Here is a 26,529-nt window from a genome sequence, read left to right as displayed (position 1 = left end):
ACATCCCCGCAAGGAGCACCAAATCCTTCCCCAGTTAAGAGAGGCTACAGTGGAATGAAAAATTAGAGTGGCCTGACCTGTGCTGGTGCAGTGAATAAAGCATCCATCTGGAACCCTGAGGTGGCGGGATCGAACCCCTGGCCTAGCCCAGTCAAGGCACATATGGTAAAAGGCGAAAGATTTATGCGGTCTGAAGAGAAACCAGAGTATACAAGGCACATATGGGAAGCAACTACTATGAGTTGATGCTTCCTATTTCTTCCCTTCTCCCCCTCCTTTTTATCTCTCCCTAAAAATCAATAAATAAAATATATAAAAAAGAAGAAAGAAAAATTGGAGTTAGATCATCTGTGTTGATTGAATTCAGTAAGTTCCAGTGCCTCAAAGAAACAGCATTTGTAAAGGGATGCTGAGGCTACTGGAGATAGACGTGTTAAGTGTTCAGGCCAGTAACAAGGCACGAGTCTCACTAGTTTATAGTTATTCCCTGCTAGAAACCCCAGAAGTGTTTGTGGTCTGCGGGAGTAGAAGGCTAAAGAGCGAGAAAGGGACCACAGGGCTTTGGAAAGAAGGGTACCCCTTTTAAAGGTAAAAGGAGGGAGCATAGAGATGTGCCGTGGCTTCTTCAAGGTAACATAAGGGTAGGGCTGAGCTCAGAACCCTAAGACCGCAGACTCCCAGGCTAGCCCTACACCAGCGTAGACCTCGGTTGAGAGTTAAAAGCCTCTTCCGACACCGCGAACCAGCATCTTTTGGGTACAGCGGGAGTTGGGTATTGCCGTAACCAAAGTGCTCCTAGCTTTTCACTTTTCGATGGCGCAGGGCAAATTTCCCACGAGCTCTGGGGGCCTTAAGGTCCGCCTACCGTTCGCCTCACTCTGGCTCCTGATTGGCTACTGAAGCTGTCCGTTTTGAAACGGTGTTCTGCGCAGGCGCGGAAACGCACCGGGACAGGGTTGGGCTGCGGACGCGGAGCTACTGGATCGGTCCGAGATGGTGAGTGTCCTCTTCGAGCTGGTGGCCGGCGGCTGGAAGGTGGCCAGGCAAGGCCGCCCCACACCTCGCGCCTGGTCTTTTATTTTCCCGGGGCGTCTTAGAGCGCCGGGCTGGGAACCCGCGCGCTTGGGCCCGAGCTGACTGGAGGGCGGAACGCGAGCGGCGCGGTCCTCCAGACCTGGGCGGAGGGGACTTAGGCGGGGCTCGGGCATCCCGCTGCCCCTTGACCGGAAGCAGGGGCTCGGCCTTGGCTCGAGTCCGATGGAGATGGGGAGGCCGGCCACAGGCCTATGCATCCTGGCGTCCTGGGCCTGGTGGCGCGACAAGAACAGTAACAGTAACGTTTCCTGGAACGTGGTTTGTGTCCGGCACTAATAGGCGTTGTGCGCAGTGTGGCTTTCCTCCGCACAGCGTCTCTGGGACGTCGGTATGTTCTGTCCCCATCTGACACCCTTGAAATGGAAAGCCCGGGGAAGCCTACCTAGTACGTTGTCCCGGGAAATGGCGGAGGTGGACTTGAAGCCTAGAAACTTGATTCCTGCCTTTCTGTCCGTGTGGTTCTTTTCTGCCGCTGGGACTTCGTGCGGGATGGCCCACCCTCAGGGGTTTCTGCCTGGTTGGCTGGGACTGTGTGCTCCTTGCGCCCTTACAGGTTTGTTTGTTCGTGTTTTTAATCCTCCCGATTTGTAAAATTAAAAAAAAAAAAAAAACTTGAAAAGACTTTTTAAATGTTAGGTTACTTCTCAAAAATCTTACCTAAAAACTGAAAGCCTACAAGAAAAATTGAAAAGGAAAAAGAAACAATGCCATGACCTAGGGACAACCACTTACACAATTAGGCACATTCTAGTGGTGTTGTCTTCAATCTTTGCTGTCTGTGGTCTAGCCCCTGTTGAATGCACAGTGTGGACTCTGCTTTTTTCGTTCTCACACCACAAAGAATGTCTTCACATCACGAAAAAAATAAGTGATAATGCTTCAAACATAAGTAACTTCGTCTCTCCCATCACTTTTTTAAAATGTAAAATTAAAGTAACTTTTAACAGATACTTGCATACAGTAAAAAATATTCTGAAAGGATCTAAGTGAAAAATCTCCCGCCCAACCCTGACCCCCAAGCCTCAGTATCCTGAAACATGGATAGTTTCTTGTATACCTTGCGCAAGCATGGACATACTCCCTCTTTTTCGTGCACAAATGGTAACTTACTGCAATCTGTACCATATTGTTTTGTGTTTATACTCGTAAAAGTAAAGTGGAAAACTCAAGCAGTCCCAAAGTAAATAATGTAGAAAGGGCATGTAATCCCATCTCAGTCCGCTGCGGTAGTAACTGTTGGCAGTTGGGTTCTTTCCAGATTGGTTTAGTGCATAAGCACACGTATACTGTATGTAGGTTATCACATGAAACTGGAATGTGTATGTTTTTACATGTTAAGTTTAAGCTAAGTCTAGACATTCTGCAGCTTACTCTGTTCACACATTTTCCCTTGTCAGATACAGATCCATCTCATTCTTAAGGACTGTAGTATTCGGTCGCAGTAGACTATACATGTAGTGGTTTACAGTTTTTCACTTCAGACCATGCTGTAGTAACTGTTCTTTTTTTTTTTTTTTTTTTTTTACATGCATGTAGTGATTATGTAGTGTTTATGTAGGGTAGATTCCTAGAAGTGGTATTCTAATGCTGGTGGTTGAGGCCAGGCAAGTTCTCACTGAATGCGGGCAGACCCCAGAGGAACTGGGGAGCCTGAAAGCATGGGGCTATACATGTTTATTGAAGGCTTGCAAAAACAGGCGAGCGAGTAAACAACAAAAGGAAAAGAGCCAATAAACAAAGGAAAATCTGCCTTTCGCAGTGAAGGGCAAGGGAGCAGGGAAAAGCACATCCCATGGTGGTGGGGGAGCGATCTGGGAGAATCGCCGCAGAGGGAAAGCGCCCACCCCACAGCCTTACGTAGACCACACGCACCCACCCGCAGCCTCACGTGGACCACACGCACCCACGCACCAATCAGGCCAAGTGCTTGCAGCCAGTCCACCAGCGAGCAAGCCTGACACAGCTGTTTTCCCCACAGGCACCTCTGGTACGCATGGTCTACATTTTAGTAGAGACTGCCAAGTGGCCCTTTAGAACGGTGATCATAATTCTCATCCAGTTTTACTGTACGGCACAACTGTTTTCATCTGTGTGTTCTCCCTCCTCTCTGTTCACACACGCATATTTTTCAAGATGTATCCGCTAGATTTTCTTTTGCTCTGACTTCGTTGCTGCATCATCTTTGAGAGGAATTATTTTGTGTGTGGTCCTCAGTAAAGTAGCTTACCACAGCTTGCCACGCTGTTCTCCTGGTGTACATTTCTGTTGCTTCTAGTTCTTCATTTGTGGAGAGAAAGCCGTGATGAATGCTTCTGAATGTGTAGAGTTGTTTTATTGTTCTTTTTCTAAAAAAAATTTGTTAGGCAAAAGTCTCAGGAAAAGAATTTCTGAGGCAAAAGGACCAATACTGGATAGTTCTTGGCAGTAGTGTTTTCCTGTAGCTTTCCCAAAAGGTCATCTTGCCTTTGTACCAATTTGGCCATAACGTTGCCAACACTGATAAAAGTTACCTTAGCATTGCTACACTTTTCCATTTTATTTACCGGGAACAATGAATGTTTTTCTGTGTTTGTAATTTCTCTTAGGTCTATTTTTTTACTAGTATCCTTTTTGCCCACTTCTGGAGACTCGCTGTTTTTCTTAATCATTTTGTATAATGTTTTGGAATCACTCTTTTGTCTGTGACATTTGATGCAGATATTTTTCTATCCTTTTGATTTGTTTTTGTTTTATAAAAATTCCTGTTTCTATGGTTAGTCGTCAAATTCGTCACAGTTCCCTTGTGAATCATTTGCTTCAGGTGGTCCTTTGTCCTAGGCTGAATTCTAGAGTTTTACTGCTACTTATTTTTTCATTTGTCAGCAACGCACACCCAGGAACTGAGAAGCCCTGAGCTCTGCCTTCCCCGGTGCAGACACCCATGTAGATGGTACTGCAGGCCCAGAATGCTGAGGATGCCTGTTGGTCTCTCTGTGTGGCTGACCCTGGGGGCAGCATAGCTACTCAGACATTTCTGGGACCAGCCGGCTAGCACTGCAGGGATAACAGACTTGGAGTTTGAGGCAGAGTTGGCAGGACTTGAATGCCTGACTAGAACTGTCCCTGTTGCAGCTAGTGGCTTTTAAAGCAACATTTGCTTGCTTTCTTGGCTTCTGTAGGGGTAAACTTAGAGTCTTTTTTTTTTTTTTTAAGATTTTATTAATTGATTTTAGAGAAAGGAGGGAGAAACAGGCGGGGGTGGGAGGAGGAGCGGGAAGCATTAAACTCATAGTTGCTTCTCATGTGTGCCTTGACCGAACAAGCCCAGGGCTTGGAACTGGTGACCTCAGCACTGCAGGTCAGCGCCCCATCCACTGTGCCACCACAGGTCAGGCTGAACTTAAAGTTTGTTTTCAGCTGTTTCTCCTGAGCCCAGAGAGATAGCTGGTGCCCTGTGCCTCATAAAGACCTCGTGAGATTCCATGGCCCCTGCTGACCCAGGGCTAGCCCCATCCTACTGGTTGGGGTCAGGTTGGAGAAGCTATTCTGTAGTCTTACAGGGGAAAAGTTTTTTTTATGTTTATTATATTGATTTTAGAGAGAGGAAAGGAGAGAGTGAGAGAGAGATAGAAACATTGATCTGTTCCTGTATGTGCCCTGACCAGGGATTGAACCAGCAACCTCTGCGCTTCAGCGTGATGATGCTCTAACCAACCAAGCTAACTGGCCAGCCAGGGTGAAAAAACTTTAACTTGTGATTACTGAAAAAAAAATTTTAAGTTTAAATGAAAAAAGTGGGAGAAGTGTAATTTATATGACGGACAAAAGTCTATTCTTTCTAATATACAAGAGGTTTTTTAAATCAATAGATTTGTAGAAAAATCAAAAGACTCAAGAAAAATGCAGTCAGTAAATTCCATTTTAACTTCACTGATGACTTAAACATTAAAGGAAGGTTGCCTTTTATTATTTGGTTTTTGCCTATCAGACTAACAAAGAGTTAAAAAAAACTTGGGCAGTACTGGTCATCTCTATTCCTTGACTATGTCAAATGTGTTCCCACTTCACTGCCTTTGCCCTCATTCTGTTGCCTGACTGCTTTTCTTTCTCATCATTTAGTTCCTGCTTAATGATTACATATCAGGTGTCCTGACTGCACCAGCCAGAGTCGCATTCCCCTGCTTCCCTGCCGTCACCTACAAGAATCGTGGCCACTTGTTTCTTAAAGTTCTCTTCTATCAGAATGTGAGCTCCCTTAGGGCAGGGACCTCATCTGTTCTGGTGAAAGGTATATTCAGGTCTTCTCTTGACCTCTGTGTCTTTGGGCAAAGCTCTTCTTTCTGAATCTCATTTCCTTCATTGTAAAATGGAGATAATACTAACCATGGAAGAGTCAGAGGACAGATGTGTCTGAAAACACTTATCCCAGTGTCTGACCTGTCGCAGATACTGAATAGGCCATCATATACTTGTATATATGTGTTTCCTTTCTTGGTAAGTGTGTGTTTCCTTTAAGCAGCCAGATCTAAGTGGCTGGTTCTCATTAAACTCTAGGGTCACCTAAAACCTCTGTTTTACACTGTGTACTGTAAGGCCGTGTCCCGATCCTATAGTTCAGAAGATTGATTTTTGTAAAACATGGTTGCAGAAATGTTTTTATTTGTTCTGTAAGTATTTGTTGAACCTGTCCTGTGCCAGGTACTGCAGCTGTCAAGTGTAGGTCCCTGCTCCCAGTATGCTTTGGGGCTGAAGGAGGAGACAGATGTGAAACAGACATTTTCATCCCATTGTGATAAGTGCTCTGAAGGTAGGGGGCCATGGATACCCAGAAGAGAGGTAGGTGCCAGAGAAGGCCTACCATAGAGATGACTCATGAGTCCAAAGAGTCTGGAGTTAGTGATATCAAATAGCCAGTGAGGGAGAAGATTGCTTCCTGATTCAGAGAGAGCAGCAGATGCCTAAGGCATCTGGTTCACGCAGGCCGTGCTTGCCCCCTGCAGTCCATTCTCCATACTGCAGCCAGAGCCATGCTTTTGAAACCTCAGGCCTTATCCCTCTTCACCTCAAAAACTGCTAGTGGTACCCCTATATCATCCTCATTAAAAGCCAAAGTTATCCTGACCAGGAGGTGGTGCAGTGGATAGAGCGTTGGACTAGGATGTGGAGGACCCAGGTTCGAGACCCCGAGGTCGCCAGCTTGAGCGCAGGCTCATCTGGTTTAAGCAAAGCTCACCAGCTTGGACCTAAGGTCGCTGGCTTGAGCAAGGGGTCACTAGGTCTGCTGAAGGCCCGTGGTCAAGACACATATGAGAAAGTAATCAATGAACAACTAGGGAGCCGCAACGAAGAATTGATGTTTCTCATCTCTCTCCCTTCCTGTCTGTCCCTCTCTCTGACTCTGTCAAAAAAAAAAAAGCCAAAGTCATTACTGTAGAGTCTGCCAGGCTCTCCGAAATCTAATCTGAGCTGGTGGCCTCTGTCATTTGGCACCTGGCACTCACTGCCACACTGGCTCCTCTGCTTTTCCTGGAATGTGCCACTTCCCACCCCAGGGCTCTCATACTTGTGTTTTGGGCTGCCTGGAATACTCCCTCTAGAAAGCTCTGCATGGTTGGCTCCATCATATCGTTTGTTTGTTTGTTTGTTTGTTTGGTTGGTTGGTTGTTTGGTGAAAGGAGGGCAGATAGACTGATTCCTGCATGCACCCCAACCAGGATCTACCTGGTAGCCCCATTTAAGGCCAATGCTCAAGTACCGAGCTATTTTTAGTGCCTGAGGTTGATGCACTGGGACCAACTGAGGGGCCACGCTCACACCAGTTGAGCCACTGGCTGCAGGAGGGAAAGAGGAAGAGGAGGAGGGGAGAAGCAGATGGTCACTTCTGTGTGTCCTGACTGGGGATCAAACTCAAGACGTTCATCTGCTGGGCCAACGTTCCATACACTGCACCACCCGCCAGGGCCCCGTCATATCCTTTAAATCTCTACTCAGTTATCACCTTAGTGAGGACTTCTATGACCATTTTATTGTAAATTGCTGTCAGCCCCTACATTCCACATCCCGCTTTCCTATTTATTCTATCTGACATTTATATATATATATGTATATTTGTTTTGTTTGTATAATGTCTGACTCCCAGCCTCCAATGTCAGATTTATAAGGGCAGGGATGTTTGTTATATTTTGTTTACTACAGCATCCTCAGGCCTAAGACACTACTGTCTGGCACAGCCCTGGCCAGATAGCTGTGTTGGTTACAGCAGTGGTCCCCAACCTTTTTTGGGCCACGGACCGGTTTAATGTCAGAAAATATTTTCACCGACCGGCCTTTAGGGTGGGATGGTTAGATGTATCACATGACCGAGACAAGCGTCAAGAGTGAGTCTTAGACGGATGTAACAGAGGGAATCTGGTCATTTTTTAAAAATAAAACATCAAGGCCCTGGCCAGTTGGCTCAGCGGTAGAGCGTCGGCCTGGCGTGCGGGGGACCCGGGTTCGATTCCCGGCCAGGGCACATAGGAGAAGCGCCCATTTGCTTCTCCACCCCTCCACTCCTTCCTCTCTGTCTCTCTCTTCCCCTCCCGCAGCCAAGGCTCCATTGGAGCAAAGATGGCCTGGGCGCTGAGGATGGCTCCTTGGCCTCTGCCCCAGGCGCTAGAGTGGCTCTGGTCGCGGCAGAGCGACGCCCCGGAGGGGCAGCGCGTCGCCCCTGGTGGGCGTGCCGGGTGGATCCCGGTTGGGCGCATGCGGGAGTCTGTCTGACTGTCTCTCCCCGTTTCCAGCTTCAGGAAAAAAATAAAAATAAATAATTAAATAAATAAAACATCGAGCCTGACCAGGCGGTGACGCAGTGGATAGAGCATCAGACTGGGATGTGGAAGACCCAGGTTCGAGACCCCGAGGTCGCCAGTTTGAGCGTGGGCTCATCTGGCTTGAGCAAAAAGCTCGCCAGCTTAGACCCAAGGTCGCTGGCTTGAGAAAGCGGTTACTCGGTCTGTTGAAGGTCCACAGTCGAGGCACATATGAGAAAGCAATCAATGAACAACTAAGGTGTCGCAGTGCGCAACGAAAAACTAATGATTGATGCTTCTCATATCTCCGTTCCTGTTTCTCTCTCCCTGTCTATCCCTCACTCTGACTCTCTCTCTGTCTCTGTACAAAAATAAAATAAATTAAATTTTAAAAAATAATAAATAAATAAAACATCGTTCAGACTTAAATATAAATAAAACAGAAATAATGTAAGTTACTTTTTCTTTCTCTGCGGACCGGTACCAAATGGCCCACAGACCAGTACCGGTTCGTAGACCGGGGGTTGGGGCCCACTGGGTTAGAGCATCGTCCCAAAGCACAGAGGTTGCTGGTTCGATTCCCCGGTCAGGGCACATACAGGGACAGCTCAGTGTTCCAGTTTCTCTCTCCCCTTTCCTCTCTTGCTGAAATCAATAAATAAAATTTTAAAAAGAACAGTTTTATGAAATGTTGTCCTTTTCATTTTAGCTCCACTTTCCATCCTCCAGCAGATATTTTGGATCTCTGTTCTGATATTTTTAGTTTTAGCTTTCTTCCCCCTTCCCGGGTTAGATTGCAGATTGATTGAACCGTCCTGAGTTGTTATCCAGCTTATTCTTACATAGTCTTATTCTTTTTTTTTCTTAAGCAAGAGACAGAGGGACAGGAAGTGAGAGAGATGAGAAGCATCAATTCTTTGTTGTGGTGCCTTATTTGTTCATTGATTGCTTTCTAATATGTGCCTTGACCAGGGGGCTACAGTAGGGGGAGTGACCCCTTGCTCAAGCCAGCGACCATGAGGTCATGTCTGTGAGCTTGCATTCAAGCCATATGAGCTTGTGCTCAAGCCAGTGACCTCGGGGTTTCGAACCTGGGTCCTCTGCGTCCCAGGCAGACATTCTATCCCAGTGGTCGGGAACCTTTTTGGCTGAGAGAGCCATGAACGCCACATATTTTAAAATATAATTCCAGGAGAGCCATACAATGACCCGTGTATGTGACACATTATCCAATAAAAATTTGGTGTTGTCCCAGAGGACAACTGTGATTGGCTCCAGCCACTGGCAACCATGAACATGAGCGGTAGGAAATAAATGGATTGTAATACATGAGAATGTTTTATATTTTTAACATTTTTTTTATTAAAGATTTGTCTGCGAGCCAGATGCAGTCATTAAAAGAGCCACTTCTGGCTTGTAAGCCATAGGTTCCCGACCCCTGCTCTGTCCACTGTGCCACTGCCTGGTCAGGCTGTATTTATATTCTTAATATATTATTGAGCATGTCAGAGCCCTGTGGTCTCCATATCAGTGATCTCTCTCTCGGATACACTGAGAAGTCTTATTAATAAAGAGGAAAATGTCTTTAAATAGAAATAATATAGTAGAATAAAAAGAGGCTGTTTTGGAAAAAAAGAAAAACCTTATCTATAATTCCCTGCTTTCGGTGTGGCTTTTACTTGTTTCATAGCCCTCTAGGCTTCTTGTTTCCATGTGGTTGCAGTCACCAAGCACTTTATTTTTGCATTTAGCTGTTATACCTTACGGTTGTATCATAAACCTTCTGTAGCTTTTCCTGACCACCATTGTTAATGTGTGTATTATATTCCTGCAAATGGACATTCCATGATTTACTTGGCCTTCACTCTAGTGACTGGGCATTTTGCTTGTGCGGATGACGCTGCAGCAAACGTCCTGCTGTGTTCTAGTTATTTCCGTTGGGTGAATTTCTGGGAGGGTCACCGGATCAGACAGCACTGTGTGGTATTGACCACTGTCGAACTTTGCCCCTCCCCTCCAGAATAGCGCACAGCTGCTCAGTGACAGTCTGTTGAATGAACTAGGTCATAGCTACGTGGCCCACGGTTTTATACTCGCATGTAGCCTGGTCCTTTTATACAGGCTCTTTGCCATTCTGTAGGAGGAACTTGTTTGCCCTTCTCTCCAGCATTTGAGAATATTCTTACATCATAGGGGAGTGGGTGGTGGTGACTGGATTGTCACCCTTGTGCCTACTAGAGAGACAGTAATTCATTGTGCTGTCTCCATCATCTGTTTAGAAGCTCCTCCCCTATAGGCCAACTCATTAGCTTCTGAGGGTGGGGAACCAGTCTCCTTTGGAGAATGGAGCCTCTATTTCCAACATAGTCCCACTCCCAGCCTTTGAGGAGCTTCTGGCTGGATTTTGGACCCATCTGGAAGGAGCCTCCAGGGAACAAGCACACTTCAAGGCCAGTTTCCCACCCACAGGAAGACTTCTGTCTACTTCAGTTGAGCAGTTGTTTGTTGAGTCCCTATTCTGTAACATTCTGGAGTCTCTTAAGTAATATAGTACCTAATACATCCCCAGAGAGGTACAGTCAAGAGTTTGCAGAATCACAAGTGGCAGACACCACGGAGTTGGGGGTCAGTAAAGGCTTTTTGGAGGAGGTGATGTTTTAGGTGCTCTAGAAGAATTTGTTGGGTTTTAGCAGAGAAGAAAGTGGGGGGAAGGGCCAGAGACACAAAGGATAACATAGGCGGCAGCAGGGTGAGCACCCAAATATCTGATTGTCCCCTGTTTTCAAATTCCATGTGCCAGTCTCCTACCCTGACTAGTTTCTGGAAAATCAGAGTTAATGAGCCCCTACCCAGGCACGTTTCCTGTGGCTCTGAGCCAGGTGTCAGGTCATCTCCGATGTTAGTTTACAAGTCACTGAGGCTCTCCTCACGGGGTCATTTTGCTTCCTTTGGGATGTTTTCGGTTGTGCTGTTTGGGTCACAAATGACAGTGTGTTTCCTTCCTGCTAGACACCACTGTTTGGTTTTTTCAGATCATCAGCATCCCGTCCCCCAGGTGTTCCAGGTACATGAGTCATGGGTGTGTCTGTCCTCCCAGGGTGGTGTTTATATTCTGATCCCAAATAGCTGCGGCAGGAGGGATGACAGTGCCTGGTGGGCAGAGGGTCAGGAGGAGCCCTGCCCTGTGCTGGGGTGTGAGTGCGTGCGTCAGGTGCTGGTGGTGGCCTGGAGAGCTTCAGGGAGGTGCCACTTGTCCAGGTGTTACTTGTTTGTTGGAAGACAGATGTGTGATTCACCAAGAGTATGAGCCCTGGCTGGTTGGCTCAGCAGTAGAGCATCGGCCCAGCGTGTGGAAGTCCCTGGTTCAATTCCCAGCCAGGGCACACAGGAGAAGTGCCCATCTGCCTCTCTACCCTTCCCCCTCTCCTTTCTCTCTCTCTCTCTCTTCCCTTCCTGCAGCCACGGCTCCATTGGAGCAAAGTTGGCCTGGTGGGCGCTGAGGACAGCCCATGGCTTGGTCTCAGGCGCTAGAATGGCTCCAGTTGCAACAGAGCAGCAAGCAGCCCAGATGGACAGAGCATCGCCTCCTGGTGGGCATGCCAGGTGGATCCCAGTCGGGCACATGTGGGAGTCTGTCTCTCTGCCTCTCCACTTCTCACTTCAGGGGGAAAAAAAATATGAGGCAGTTGCCTGACCAAGCGGTGGCACAGTGAATAGAGCATCAGCCTGGGATGCAGAGGACCCAGGTTTGAAACCCCAAGGTTTCCAGCTTGAGCGTGGGATCATAGATGGAGACGCAGCGAAGAATTGATGCTCCTCGTCTCTCTCCCTTCCTGTCTGTCCCTGTCTGTCCCTCCCTCTGTCTCTCTCACTGAAGAAAGACGAGTGTGAGGGAGTTAATCCAGCCTTCCTGGCCCTTCCTAACCTTGGTCTTGTTTTCTCCGGCAGGCAGAGGTGGAGGAGACGCTGAAGCGACTCCAGAGCCAGAAGGGAGTGCAGGGCATCATCGTGGTGAACACGGAAGGTGGGTCCTCACTCCGACCATGACCAGCCGCATGCTGGCCCCAGAAAGCAGCCCACACGCAACATGACACGACGTTGACTGAGCCCCTCGTGCACATGAATTTTCACCCTTTTTTTAAACCTCCAGTGTCCTAGCACTGTTACTAGAATTCTAAATCTTTTTTTTTTTTTTGAGAAACAAAACCCAAGGTTATTTGTTCATTTCTTGCATTTGAAGTACTCCTCGATGACATCCTTTGCCTGAGATTCTTTGCCATAGTCCTTAACCACCACACAACTGCAACCAGCCACTTCACGGGGTTTTCCCTCTCTGCCCCTTTTACAGGGGCCTACCCATTCCCCTGGCTTCTTGTTGTCGTCAGCCTTAATTAGGTTGATCTGGTGTTCAGCGCAAAGGGCCTTCACAACTCGACATGCATAGGCTCATCACAGTTGGATGCAGGCGCACAGGGCTGGGCTGGACGCTTGTCTACGGCTTTGGCAGCTTCACGAACCCCGCGGGCTAGGCCATTGTGGATGAGGGCGTTTTCAGCACCGCTTGTAAAGCAGTCTAAACGTCCATTCCACCTGCGGCAGCAATGCCTTCCTTGGCCCTGGCGGTGGGTTATGGGTGGAGCCGAATCTTGAAAGCACCTGAGCCTCTGCCTCCGCGCAGCTCCGTGGCGGCGGGGAAAGAGCAGAATTCTAAATCGTGAAAGAGGAAAAGTTCACTCATCCCCATTGCCCTGACCGTACTCTGCAGTGTGCCCTCTTTTCCAGCCCTTGTTCAGGTGCCTTTTCTCTTGGTCACAGTTACAGCTGTTACTCTTCTGCGGATGTTTGCTCATGCAGTTGTTTGTTTTGCTTCGTAGTTTACGTAGGCAAATTTTTTTAACTGGCAGTGCAGTGTTTATTACCAGCCCCAGTTTATGTTGTTTTTGCTTTTTGCTCGATAATATTCTGGTCAACTTCTTTGTCCCTATAGCTTTTCCCGTCTCTTCTGGAATGTTATTTTGGCAACTAGTATAGTGCAGATGCTAATTTTCCCAGTGTGTGTAGACGTGGCGAGGAGGGTGTTCAGCGCCAGGCCGCAGACAGGTGCTTTGCTGACATCCGGTTTGATTTTCTCCCTAAAGCAGCCCTGTTGTTCTCCATTGTGCAGTGGAGAAAACTGAGTCCAGAAATTCAGTTGCCTTGCCCGCCATCACAGAGCCCAGATCTCGTTCCAGGCCTGTCTGAATGCCCCTGTGCTCTTTGTCCTGTGTCGCTGTGGCGGACCAGAGAGTGGCCGCAGGTCTGTGGCCCCGGGTCACCTGGCTGGGTGCCTTCGATTCTCTAGTTCGGTGTGTTCTTCATCTCCGAGTTACGCGAGTTCCTTGAGAGCCCTGTGTGCATGTGTTGTCCTCCTGGCCTTGTTTCAGAAAGGCAGACTTCGCAACAGTGCCACTTCAGCAGAGCAGGTGGAAGTCACCGAGGCGGCACAGTGGGTGTGGCATGTCCTCAGTCAGAGTGTTGTTTCCCACATCGTCAGACACTGGCCAGCCCAGAGCAAGGCAGAGGATGCTCCTGAGCTGTGTCAGACTCAAGTTAGACCACGAGATCATTGCATTCAAACAAGGCCGCAGGCCAGGGAGCAGTGCCAACGCTGTGGGAAGCAGCCCGGTCTGCTGCGGATGGGCTGGCAGGCCTGGGCTTTCCCTCCTCTTCAGACCGCCACCACCCCAGGCGGAGTGGTTGGTCCTGGACCCAGGCGACTGGTTGGATACCACTCAGAGACTGTCTCCTGGCTCTGGACATCTGACCCCAAATGAGAGGGAACAGCCTCAGGAGCTGACTTCCAGCGGGGACCTTGTGGCCTCCACTAGTATCCACAGACCTTTGTTCTTTTTTTTTTTTTACAGAGAGAGAGTCAGTGAGAGGGATAGATAGGGACAGACAGACAGGAATGGAGAGATGAGAAGCATCAATCATTAGTTTTTCGTTGCGACACCTTAGTTGTTCATTGATTGCTTTCTCGTATGTGCCTTGACCGTGGGCCTTCAGCAGACCAAGTAACCCCTTGCTCGAGCCAGTGACCTTGGGTCTAAGCTGGTGAGCTTTGCTCAAACCAGATGAGCCCGCGCTCAAGCTGGCGACCTCGGGGTCTTGAACCTGGGTCCTCCGCATCCCAGTCCGAGCTCTATCCACTGCGCCACCGCCTGGTCAGGCTCATGTGTTTATTTTTGTGTCCTGTTCATACAGCTGACTCTTCAGTCTCTCACCTTTCACACAGTGATCCCACAAGGCAGAGTGTTTGCTCATTTTTCAGGTGAGAAACCAGAAGCTGAGAGAGGCGAGGTGACCTGCCCAAGGTCACACAGCTGTGGATGGGGGCGGCCAGAACTCACTGCTCACGGGGCCTTTAAGCCCTTTGGAAGCTTCCAGTTGAGGATGATTCAGCTCAGCTGCCTCTTCCTGCGGGATGACCTCCCTGACCACCCCAGCCCACAGGGATTGCTCTTGCCCCTGATCTCGTAACACAGCCTTGTTCCAGTCACTTACCAGCCACCTGCCACTGTGTTTTGACATCTTTGTCTTGACCAGAAGCAAACGATGTTTCATAATAAAAGTGTGGGTTTAAGCCGACTTAGCAAGAACGTAAGGAGCGGTCTGTTCCATCTGTGCCTCCGTGGCCCCTGCTGCCCACACGGGCAGGATGAAGGCTTGAGCGCGTCAGCTCTGTGAGGGCAGGGTTTGTCTCATGGGCACTGCTGTGCCCCAGCTCCTAGGACAGTGCTGGCACAGTTTGGGCTGATAAGTACCTGTGACATTTTGTTAATTTTTGTTAGTGTTGATTGATAGAGCTGGGGCTGGTGGAAGGACCCAGCTGCAGCCTGACAGCTCTGCGCCTCAGCTTAGGAAGCCTGCCTTGCGCGAGAGCAGCCAGTTCCGCAGGCCGCGTGGTCCACGTCTGGGGAGGTGTGGCTTGGGTCGGCAGCCTGGTCACTGGGCTGGCTTTGAGGGGTCCCCAGCTCTGGCATCCTGCGATCCCTTACCCTTACTTGAAACTCTCCCCAGGTTTGGTCCCGGCCCCACCACCACCGTCATGTTTTCTTTTGTCTTTAAAGTGACTCAACAAGTGGTTAGATTCTCGTCTTCCTTGCACACCCTCCTACTTAGGAGGAATGTAATCAAACACGTTTAAAGTACTGAAAATAGCCTGACCTGTGGTGGCGCAGTGGATAAAGTGTCGACCTGGAGCACTGAGGTCGCCAGTTAGAAACCCTGGGCTTGCCTGGTCAAGGCACATATGGGAGTTGATGCTTCCTGCTCCTCCCTCCTTTCTAAAATGAATAAAAAATAAATAAATAAAGTTAGCCCTGTGAAAATAGCCCTGTGACTTCTCATTTATTGGCAGCAGTGAATGCCTAATGCAGTGTCTCTGTGACAGCACTGTGAACACATCCGTCCGGGTCCTGGCTGGGGACAAACATGATGACCACGTCCATAAAGGTGTGATGTCAAACTCAAGTCACTGCCCTGGAGGAAGGCTGCGTGGTGCTGGGGTGGTCGAGTGGGGCGGTGACCGTATCGGGTGGGGCACCGGAAGAGGGAGAGCTGAGGGACCGTGGAGCTGGGAGAGAACAGGAGAAGGGGAGTTCCAGGCAGAGGGGCTGGGGAGAGGCTGGGGCACCGGAAGAGGGAGAGCTGAGGGACCGTGGGGCTGGGAGAGAACAGAAGGGGAGTTCCAGGCAGAGGGGCTGGGGAGAGGCTGGGGCACCGGAAGAGGGAGAGCTGAGGGACCGTGGAGCTGGGAGAGAACAGGAGAAGGGGAGTTCCAGGCAGAGGGGCTGGGGAGAAGCTGGGGCACCGGAAGAGGGAGAGCTGAGGGACCGTGGGGCTGGGAGAGAACAGGAGAAGGGGAGTTCCAGGCAGAGGGGCTGGGGAGAAGCTGGGGCACCGGAAGAGGGAGAGCTGAGGGACCGTGGGGCTGGGAGAGAACAGGAGAAGGGGAGTTCCAGGCAGAGGGGCTGGGGAGAGGCGGCCCGTGTGTCATCTAGAGACGATGAGGTCAGGAGCTCTGGTCACCTAGTTTCCAGGCCTTGAGCCTGCCCTCAGGTGACCTGGGGGATGGGACGTACGGTGGGTGATGTTGACAAATCACCACCATTTATTCCATCCACCCTCTTTTTTTTTTTTTTTTCCCCTTTCATTTTTCCAAAGCTGGAAATGGGGAGGCAGTCAGACAGACTCCCGCATGCGCCCGACCGGGATCCACCTGGCACGCCCACCAGGGGGCGATGCTCTGCCCACCTGGGGCGTCACTCTTTTGCATCCAGAGCCACTCTAGCGCCTGGGGCAGAGGCCACAGAGCCATCCTCAGCGCCCGGGCCATCTTTGCTCCATCAGAGCCTCGGCTGCGGAGGGGAAGAGAGAGACAGAGAGGAGAGGGGGAGGGGTGGAGAAGCAGATGGGCGCTTCTCCTGTGTGCCCTGGCCGGGAATCGAACCCGAGACTCCTGCACACCAGGCCGACGCTCTGCCGCTGAGCCAACCGGCCAGGGCTCCATCCACCCTCTTGCTAACCATTTTTAAACCAGTTTTAATCCTCACAGCAGCACTTTGAAGCACATGTGTTTCAGGTGAGGAAATGGAGACTTAGAGAAGTGAAACCACTTGTCTAAGGCCACAGAACCATAAAGGGGCAGGGCAGTGCTGTAAGGTGAGGCCATCAGATTTCTGAGCCCCTGCTCAGCCATCCCCCAGCTGCTCGTGCTGCCGTCCTGAGGAAGGTTTCACTGTTGAACAAGGCCCTGGTGGGCACGTTGTTGCCAGCTAGGACCCTACCGCACCCCGATGACCTGGTCTTGGCTCTTGAAGGCAGGTGATCACTACAACCTGTTCTCATGACTTCAGTTGGCTCAGAACAGCCTCTTTCTTTCTTTTTTTTTTTTCTGAAGCTGGAAACGGGGAGGCAGAGACAGACTCCTACATGTGCCCGACCGGGATCCACCCGGCACGCCCACCAGAGGGCGATGCTCTGCCATCTGGGGCATCGCTCTGTTGTAACCAGAGCCATTCTAGCATCTGAGGCAGAGGCCACAGAGCCATCCTCAGTGCCCGGGCCAACTTTGCTCCAGTGGAGCCCTGGCTGCAGGAGGGGAAGAGAGAGACAGAGAGGAAGGAGAGGGGGAGGGGTGGAGAAGCAGATGGGCGCTTCTCCTGTGTGCCCTGGCCGGGAATCGAACCCGGGACTCCTGCACACCAGGCCGATGCTCTACCACTGAGCCAACCAGCCAGGGCTAGAACAGCCTCTTTCACTCAGCTGCTTCTCGCCACTAGGTCCTCTTCTGCTCACTCTCGTGTTCCTGTGCCCTAAATAAGACAAGATTAGGCTCATTTCTTGCCTCATTAGTAGGCCTGCAGGTGACCTCCTTTGGTGGATCCTTAGGTTGGTCAGTTGTGGGTCAGATTAGCAGGGCCTGGGCTCCAAATCCAGCCACTTATGTGTGAGGAGCCACCTGTGCCACATTCATCACAAGTGCCTGTCAGCCGTGGGCACCTGGGCCTCATTGATGGAGCCTCTGTCGACATGTCACAGTGATTCATAGGCACCTGATGGTCCAGTTGTGGCCTGAGGTCACTCGGGCTGAGCCCCATTCCTCACCTTCATGACAGGAGCACTGTCCGGTGAGGGAGATCGTGTGATAGTTCATTGCAAGGAAACCATCTAAACAGAAAGGGCTTGGAGCCCAGTGTTGTCCTTGCACGGTAATTAAGTGAGAAATCCAGCCTTAGTGTCCACCAGTAGAGGCGGATGAACTCGGACATGGCCCCTGTGGGCTCTCTGAACGCAGGACCAGTGCTGTGGACAAGGCGTCTGCAGACAGAAGTGGCTTTAATGTGGGGGCACGATCATGTGTACACACAGTATGTTTACTGTTGGACCCTAAGCGTCCCTTGGTGGGCACAGGCACAGTACACACACTAGTGACGGTCTGTCTCGGCATCAGCTGACCAGTTTTCTTCCACTCCTCTCTGTGGATTGACTTGTAAGAGCTGAGTGCTCTGAGTGGTGGTCTTTCCTTGAATTGCCAGGAATTCGTCAGGACAGGGCAGCCCTGTGGAAGGAGCCAGCAGGCCCACATCGAGTCCTGGCCCCGCTGCTTATCTGCCGTGTGACCGTAAGCAGGTCACCTCGCTGCTCAGAGTGTCTGTTGCCTTGTTGGCAGGTGGAGATGGGGACAGCACCCTCAGAGCAGTTCTGGGGACTGGCGGCGGCACCCGGGAAGCTCGGCACGGTGCCTGCCAAGCCTGCAGTCAGTGGTGGCGCTGTCAGCTGCCAGCCAGGCCTCTAGGGTTAGGGGTGTGGGGTTGGGAGCCGAGCAGAACGGGCCCCACATGCTGCTGAGCCTCTGCTCTGCCCTCCCTCAGGCATCCCCATTAAGAGCACCATGGACAACACCACCACCACACAGTACGCCAGCCTCATGCACAGCTTCATCCTGAAGGCCCGGGGCACTGTGCGGGAAATTGACCCCCAGAACGACCTCACCTTCCTTCGAATTCGCTCCAAGAAAAATGAAATCATGGTTGCACCAGGTAAGAGGTCTCCGCCTCCCCACTCAGGAGCAGGTCATCACGGCCCGTGCTCTGCAGTCAACAGGACGGCTCAGCGCTGCTGTCCCCGGGCCCCAGGGGAGCCCTGAAGAGTTGGAGAACAGAGTCGATGGCCTCACTGCCTGTCCATCTTTGCCCGGCCTCCCCCGCAAGCGCTCATTTGCAGTGACTGAGTCACACCCTGTCCTGGGCTCTAGGCCATAGAGGGAATCCTGGTCTCATGGGGGAGACGGACACACAAGCATGACACAGTGAAACCCTTGCCTTTGTGTGGAGACATTCGAGGGGCACCAGGGAACGTAGAGGAGGTTTGATCAGGCCCGCTTGGGACCGTCAGCAGAGGCTTCCCGGGAAAGGGGACGTTGCCACCGAGTCTGGAGGGCACAGGAACGGTAGGAGGTGGGCAAGTGGGTTTGAAGGGAAGAAGCATCAGTGACCAAACCAAAGCAGACGGAAGAAATGCTGTGTGGTCATTCCACCTCTGAGGGAACGGTCAGGCGCCTGCTTCTGAGTGCCGGCCGCACGCAGCCAGCGTGTCCTCCTGCCCAGAACCAGCTGCTGCTGCTGTTTCCATAAGTGCTGGGCTTGCACTGGGCCGGGCCGTGCAGACAACACCTGTCTTCAGTTCCTAGGTCAGTGTCAGGGTGCTGAGGCGTCGTCCCGAGCGGAGCACAGGGCCTGGGACTCCAGAGGGGATGGCAGGGCGCCTGCACTGACAGCCTCACTCGGCATCACGTGGGAATGGTGGGCACAGTCTCCAGGCCTTTTTTTTTTTTAGGGGGAGGGAAGAAGGGAGAGAGAAGCATCAACTTGTTCCACTCAGTTGTACATCCCATTGATTGCTTCTCATGTGTGCCCTGACTGGGGCTCGAACTGGCAACCTCAGGGTCGAGTGGGTACCTGTGGGAACAAGCTGGCGCCCTGGGTATCAACCCTGGGCTCAAGCTGGTGACCTCAGCACTCCAGGATGACGCTCTCTCCACTGTGCTGCAGGGCTCTCTGGGACTCGATTTGCATTGCTTCTTCTCTCTCTCTCTCTCTCTCTCTCTCTCTCCCTCTCTCTCTCTCTTCCCCTCTCTCTCTCTCTTCCCCTCTCTCTCTCTCTCCTTCTCTCTCCTCTCTCCCTCTCTTCCTCTCCCTCTCTCTCCCTCTCTCTCTCCCTCTCTCCCTCTCTTCCTCTCTCCCTCTCTTTCCTCTCTCTCCCTCTCTCCCTCTCTCCCTCTCCCTCTCCCTCTCCCTCTCTCTCTCCCTCTCTCTCTCCCCCCTGTCTCTCTCTTCCTCTCTCTCCCTCTCTCTCCCTTTCTTCCTCTCTCCCTCTCTCTCTCCCTCTCTCCCTCTCCCTCTCCCTCTCCCCCTCTCCCTCTCTCTCCCTCTCTCTCCCCCTCTCTCCCTCTCTCTCTCCCCCTCTCTCCCTCTCTCCCCCCCCCCCTCTTTCAGCTGATCCGCACAGCTGAGTGTGTGTGGGTTATGTGGTGTGTGATGATGCAGGTAGGCCGCAGTGAGGTTGTCTCAGCCATCAGAATGTCTGTAGGAAGGAGTGGGAGGTGGGACGTTTGGTCCAGTTTAGAGAAGGCCTCTCACACCGAGCTCGGCTGTGTGCACCTGACCCTGTGAGCACAGCTGTTTCCGGCAGGAGCTGGTGTGACTGTGGTTGTGGCCTAGATGAAGGAGGCAGTGGGGACACCGAATGCCCCTGGCCTCGGCAGCACAGATGGTGAAGGACTGGCGCCGGAATTCTGGGCAGTGTGGGGGAGAGGGGCAGGCGCTCCCAGCAGCAAAGCACGTTGGTTCTGTTCCCAGGCCTGTTCCAGTCTGACAGCAGGGAAGGGTGTGAAGGAGGGAACCGTAGAGCCCGTCACAGGGGCCAACAGTATCCCTAGGACGCTCCCTAGAGGGGTGGGACAGCATGGGTCAGTCCCAGAAAAGAACATAGGATAACTACAGTCATTTATTCCGAAACCACGCTGTCCACTCTTTATCAATTTAGTCACTGTCTCGTGGTGTCTCTGTCAGGGAAAACAGATTGTAGCAACAGAGTTTGTTTTCCCAGCTAGCTCTTAATGATCGTGACCTTAAGCGAGTCAGAGGACTCCTCCCAACCTCTGTTTGCACATCTGTCAAGTGTTAGATGGGGCCGTACTGCTCCAGCCCTTGAGAGCTACCCCATCTGGCCGAATATTTTGGTGTGGGGTGGCACAGAAAGGCTCACAGTCAGATTTGAACTCGGATCCCTCCCAAGACTCATGCTGTGTGACTACAGACACCCCCACTTCCAGACGGCCCGGCCCTCTGCGGGCCCTGCCCATCAGCACGGTCCACGCAGGCGCACTCAGTGAGGCCAGGACAGAGACGGTCTCCGGGTCAGACAGGCTCTGCAGCCCTCTGCGGGCCCTGCCCGTCAGCACAGTCCACGCAGGCGCACTCAGGGTGAGGCCGGGACAGAGACGGTCTCCGGGTCAGACAGGCTCTGCAGCCCTCTGCGGGCCCTGCCCATCAGCACGGTCCACGCAGGCGCACTCGGTGAGGCCAGGACAGAGACGGTCTCCGGGTCAGACAGGCTCTGCAGCCCTCTGCGGGCCCTGCACACCAGCACAGTCCACGCAGGCGCACTCAGGGTGAGGCCAGGACAGAGACGGTCTCCGGGTCAGACAGGCTCTGCAGCCCTCTGCGGGCCCTGCCCATCAGCACAGTCCACGCAGGCGCACTCAGGGTGAGGCCAGGACAGAGACGGTCTCCGGGTCAGACAGGCTCTCCGTGGGCAGTGCCTCTTGGCCTAAGGCTCCCAAGAATGTCTTTTCTGGGACAGCAGGGGCATCTGAAAGCTCCTGGCCATTCGTGTCCCCACTGGGCAGCCAAGGCGTCTCCAGCTTGCCTGAGGGACCCACAGGCCGTCAGAGCTGGTGGGTGGGGCAGGGCTGAAGTGGCCAGGCCTGTGCCCCAGTGACACAGGCCTGCAGGAGGGCACGCGTGCTCTCTCGCTCACGTGCCGTCTCGCACTCACACCCTCATGGCCCGCGTGGTCTTGTTATGCTGGCGGGCCGTGTGCCTCTTCCAGGTTGCCATGACACAGGGAGTGTCCCCGCTGACACCCTTGCCCCTTCTGCAGCCTCCCCGGGGCCCTCACATGCACCACGCTGCTGCTGGCGACACTGTCCTGCCTTTCACCTGGCTGGCCATGCGTGCTGCTTACCCGTCCCCTGCGAGACAGTTCCAGGACAGAAACTTGTACACACATAATGGGCATTTAACACATATTTGTAGACAAAATAAATGAAAGCCTTCCTAAGCCTCCCTCCATTGCCAACACCCCATTGTGGGAGTTTGAGGGAGTCAGCAGTGAAGATGGGATCAGGGACATCCGTGGGACATGTTATTTAGGATAAAAACCAGTGATGTGACATCTTGATACACCCATTGTGATATGGCAAGAAAAGGCAGTGTCAGGAGCCTCTGAGCAGGGCCTCAGGGGTATTGGGGCCGATCACCTTAGGATTCCATAGAGCCCCGGCCCCACGAGGGCAGGCCCAGCTGCGGGCGTGTTCGAGGTGGGGCCTTCGGGACTGTAATCGGCACTCCGCTTTGTGGGAGCAGCTTGGAGCAGCGTGTCCCTTTCTTCCCGCCTGATCTTCCTCATTGATCAAACAGAAGACCAGAAATAGCGGCTGGGGTTTCAGACAGTTGGTTCTCCACGTCCCTACCAGATTTCACCCCGGCCTGGCCCAGAGGGGCCCGTATGCAGGGATGTTTCAAGACAGACTTGGTTTCGCTTGGCCTCGCTGATAGAAAGCTGAGTTGACGGAATAATCAAGCTTTAAAACTCTGCTTCCCACTAAGCACTTGGAGCTTCATTATTTGGAAGAAAAGACACTACTGTTGCTAATTATGTCTGCTTTTATCGATGGCTTTATTTATATTAATAAGTGAATTTTTTTTTCTGAATAAGTGAATTGTTTTTTAATGCACACAGATCACTTAACCATGAAGCTGTTAGTCATACTCAACCTGCTTCTCCGGGCCCAGCAGCCAGCGGTCAGGAGGAGCAGGCGTTTGGCTGAAATCGGATGTGGCAGCTGCAGCGGCGTGGCCATTTCCCATTCTGCTGGGGGTCAGAGCAGCCACCCCACCTCGCGTTTTTGCCGTGGCCTGAGCAGGTCATTTAACGCTCTGAGCCTCAGTGTCCTCGTTTGTAAAGTGAGCAAACATGAGTACCGGCCTAGAGTGGGTCAGACTGAGGTGCCGCATGAGAAGAGGTGGGCCCAGGGGGTGTCAGAAAAGAGGACATGCTGCGAGGTCACTGCCCGTCACACCTGTGGATGCCCCGGACTCCTGCAGGTTGTCCTCCCATGTCCCAGTAACGGAAGTGCCCAGCACTGACGCTTCGCGTTCACCGCCCGGTGTGTGATTGGTTTTAATGACTCTTCCTTTCTAGGGTGTCTTTCTCTCATTTTACATTAGTGATATGTTTTTCCATTTTTCTGTGTTGCAGATAAAGACTATTTCCTGATTGTGATTCAGAATCCAACTGAATAAGCCACTGTCTTGGCTCCACGTATCATTCCTTAATTTAATGTCCCCCAGGAATCGTAGTGTTAGTCCTGTCAGCCGACTGGCAGGCAGAAATCCCCTCAGAGCCACGCAGACCAATCCAGTGATGGGTGGGCTGCATCCCCGACTCCGGAGCCTGCCCTCTGCCGGCAGCAGCCCCGGCCCCTGGAGGGCCCGGAGGAAGAGCGTGTGAGAAGTCCACATCCCTGCTTCCTCTGACTTGCAGTTTACCTTGTTGCCCTTGGAAAAAGGCTGTTTTTCTTTTACTAAAAATAACTGAAACTTGCCCTGCTGTGTGTCTTTAAACACTGGGTTGAAAGGCTTCCCCCTTCCTGTGTTGTCACACGTCACACGTCACACGTCACATGGTCTGAGACACCGGTGCCGCCTCCAGGCAGCTTGTGCTGCCAGCTGAGCGGCCTGCTCTTTAGGTCCCTGTGGCGCTGGGGGCTCGCAGGTGGTGCCCTGGCTTCTGGTCCTGTCCCTACCCACCCTATGTACTGCTCCCGCCAGCGTTTTGAAAGATGATTTTTCTGTCCCACTGCCCTGGGGAAAGAAGAGAAGTAACGTGTTGAGTACCCAGAATGTACCTGCTGTGCTGTGTACCGGGGCCCCTGTCACCCTCACGGCACCCTACAGGACAAGGTGTCAAAACTATCTTAAAAATGAGGAAATTGGGGCCTAGAGAATGACATGCCAGAGGTCTCGTAGCTGGGAGCCCAGTCTCTGACCGAAAATTCTGCACTTTCTGCACAGCCCTCCCGAGAGACCCTGGACGGCCCCACTCACCCTAGTGAGCTCCCTGGGTGGACGGTCCCTTCCCTCAGACTCAGCCGGGTCCCAGGCTGCCCTGGGTGGACGGTCCCTTCCCTCAGACTCGGCCGGGTCCCAGGAGGGCCCTGGGTGGACGGTCCCTTCCCTCAGACTCGGCCGGGTCCCAGGCCCCTCCGGGTGGACGGTCCCTTCCCTCAGACTCAGCCGGGTCCCAGGCTCCCCTGGGTGGACGGTCCCTTCCCTCAGACTCGGCCGGGTCCCAGGCTCCCCTGGGTGGACGGTCCCTTCCCTCAGACTCAGCCGGGTCCCAGGCTCCCCCGGGTGGACGGTCCCTTCCCTCAGACTCAGCCGGGTCCCAGGCTCCCCTGGGTGGACGGTCCCTTCCCTCAGACTCAGCCGGGTCCCAGGCTCCCCTGGGTGGACGGTCCCTTCCCTCAGACTCGGCCGGGTCCCAGGCTCCCCTGGGTGGACGGTCCCTTTCCTCAGACTCGGCCGGGTCCCAGGCCCCTCCGGGTGGACGGTCCCTTCCCTCAGACTCAGCCGGGTCCCAGGAGGGCCCTGGGTGGACGGTCCCTTCCCTCAGACTCGGCCGGGTCCCAGGCTCCCCTGGGTGGACGGTCCCTTCCCTCAGACTCGGCCGGGTCCCAGGAGGGCCTGCCCCTCTGGGGCTGCAGACCACCCACCGTTCGCAGCACACTGAGGTCTTTCCTCCAGAAACCACATGTATTCGTGGTTGATTAGGTTTCTCTTTTTGTCTTTTGTTTCTTGTTACCGAGGGAAAAGATTTAAAACTGTTTGGTGCAAACTTTGATGAAATCCCCGTCATTGTCCTCCTTTCCCCATAAGTCACCTCGTCTGCAGAGTGAGTTCTTCCATCTGGCCAAATACTTTCCTAAATTTTCCAGTGAAGTTAGTTTCCTGAAACAATATCTGGAAAGTAGAGCATGTACCCTGGGAGCCTGGGGTGTAGTTTGTAAGAGCTCGGCAACTTCTTCAAAATCTCCTATTTTAGTTGAAGATCATAGGAATTTTCCATTCCATAATAGATCCGTGTTTGTCTTAAAACAGGAATAAACCTCGCAGATAATTTCCCCCAAATTTCTAGTGAAACGTTCCCAACAAACCACCGCAGGCGCCCTGTCCCTGTGGACGCGGCAGCCCACCCTGAACAGGTGACTGCAGCCGGGCACAGTGACCCTGGACCCATGGCTACTGAGACTGCGTTTTCAGAGCAAGGCGTGGCGACCAGTGTTTCCTCTTTGTTATGGTTGGGGTCCAAGTCCGAGGTCCCCATGTTCCTGTGGCTTGAGTTTCCCCCAGAACAAGAATGGGGGGAGGTCAGGTCTCTAGAGGAGGAAACGGCCTCACCCTGGGGCGGGGGGTCTGGCTCCTAAACAAGGGTTTGGGGACCTGGCCGCCTTCTCTTCCCTTAACCCAGCTCTCTTGTTTGCCTTAAATGTCCCCATCCTAAAACTCTCCCTTGAGGTCCTGAGGAAAGTTTAGGCTTTGGGGGGAAACAGGTGACTCGGGAACATCAAGTCCCTTGGGGATGGGATTTCCCACACAGGAAGCCGCTGGGATGCCTTCCAGTTCGGCACGCAGCGAGCAGAGCTCCCTGGACTCCTTAAGATGAAGAAAGGCATGTTTTAGAAGCCTCAGTAATGGTGTAACACATGCAGATACCCTAGTGTGTGTACCCACGAGCAACAAGTGTACAGGGATACAGTACCTACCCACATAGAAATCCCAGGGCGTGATTTCAGAAGTGCATTTGCCTGTAATACGGTGTGCCTGCTTCCAGCATGTTGAAAAACTTCAAACATGCAGAGTTGAAATAATTACGTATTTTTTATTTTCTACAGTTAACACGCTGCTATGTTTATCACATAATTGTCCATTCCTCCATCCATCTCATAGTTTAGGGATTTCAAAGCACAGTTGCAGACAGTACATGCCCCTAAAAACTTCAATATCCATATCATTTACTAGCTTACTTTTTTTGGAAGGTGGATAAGATTTACATATAGTGAAATGCACAAAAGTGTGCCACTTACGTGACAAGTATACATACCTGTCAACCCAATCCCCCTCTTTCAAGATCATATCACCCCAGAAAGTTCTTCCCAGCCCGTATCCATGCCTACTCCCCAAATGTGGCCCTGTCCTGGTTCCCAGCAGATAGACTTCCCCTTCCAAGGTACAGCTCTTGGCTGGGGCCCCAGCACAGAGCCCTGCAGTGTGGGGGGTGGTCTCCTCTCAGGGACGACGAGGCCGCTGCCACCTCCCCCCTTCACTGCTCCCCACACCCCTCAGCACGGAACACTGTTCACTGCTCCCCACACCCCTCAGCACGGAACACTGTTCCTTGGGATTCTGGGGTTCCCCTGGGAGCTGATATCGCCTCCTCTCCAAAGTGTCTTTTTAAAACACTGGGAATTACAGGCTTTCTCCTACTTCTCAAGTTTGACCCTTCAACCAACTTTTGTACACTTTTTTTAAAATTGAGAGTCCTAAACCATCTTTCCACACCAAATTCAGGTTCTGGTGAAGTACTAGAAAAAGAAAGATCTCATAAATTTGATCATTTGTAGCAGGTAGAAATTAAGTTGCCAAACATCCAATTAGTGGACACAATCCAATGTCAATCAACTAGCTGATGAATCATGTTCAATTGAGAAGGAACATAACATTTCAAAGCACTAGGCCTGTCCTTATGTTAAACAAGCTCAACTGGATCAAAGAGC

At 52.0% G+C, this 26,529-nt stretch overlaps 1 protein-coding gene and 1 pseudogene across 1 annotated transcript; one reads left to right on the top strand and one right to left on the bottom strand.

Annotated features, from left to right (window-relative positions):
* The first annotated feature begins 920 nt into the window (after positions 1–920).
* On the top strand, positions 921–23,297 carry DYNLRB1 (dynein light chain roadblock-type 1). Its single transcript, XM_066384033.1, has 4 exons — positions 921–996; positions 11,814–11,889; positions 18,281–18,448; positions 22,953–23,297. The coding sequence occupies exons 1-4, from the start codon at positions 994–996 to the stop codon at positions 22,994–22,996; spliced, it is 291 nt and encodes a 96-aa protein (XP_066240130.1). The 5' UTR covers positions 921–993; the 3' UTR covers positions 22,997–23,297.
* Positions 11,899–14,887, bottom strand: LOC136405667 (small ribosomal subunit protein eS12-like; annotated as a pseudogene).
* Positions 23,298–26,529: the final 3,232 nt, after the last annotated feature.

The sequence above is a fragment of the Saccopteryx leptura genome, chromosome 5, assembly GCF_036850995.1.
Source record: "Saccopteryx leptura isolate mSacLep1 chromosome 5, mSacLep1_pri_phased_curated, whole genome shotgun sequence".
NCBI lineage: Eukaryota > Metazoa > Chordata > Mammalia > Chiroptera > Emballonuridae > Saccopteryx > Saccopteryx leptura.
The sequence above is the reverse complement of the archived record's forward strand: the minus strand, read 5'-3'. Positions and strand labels throughout refer to the sequence as shown.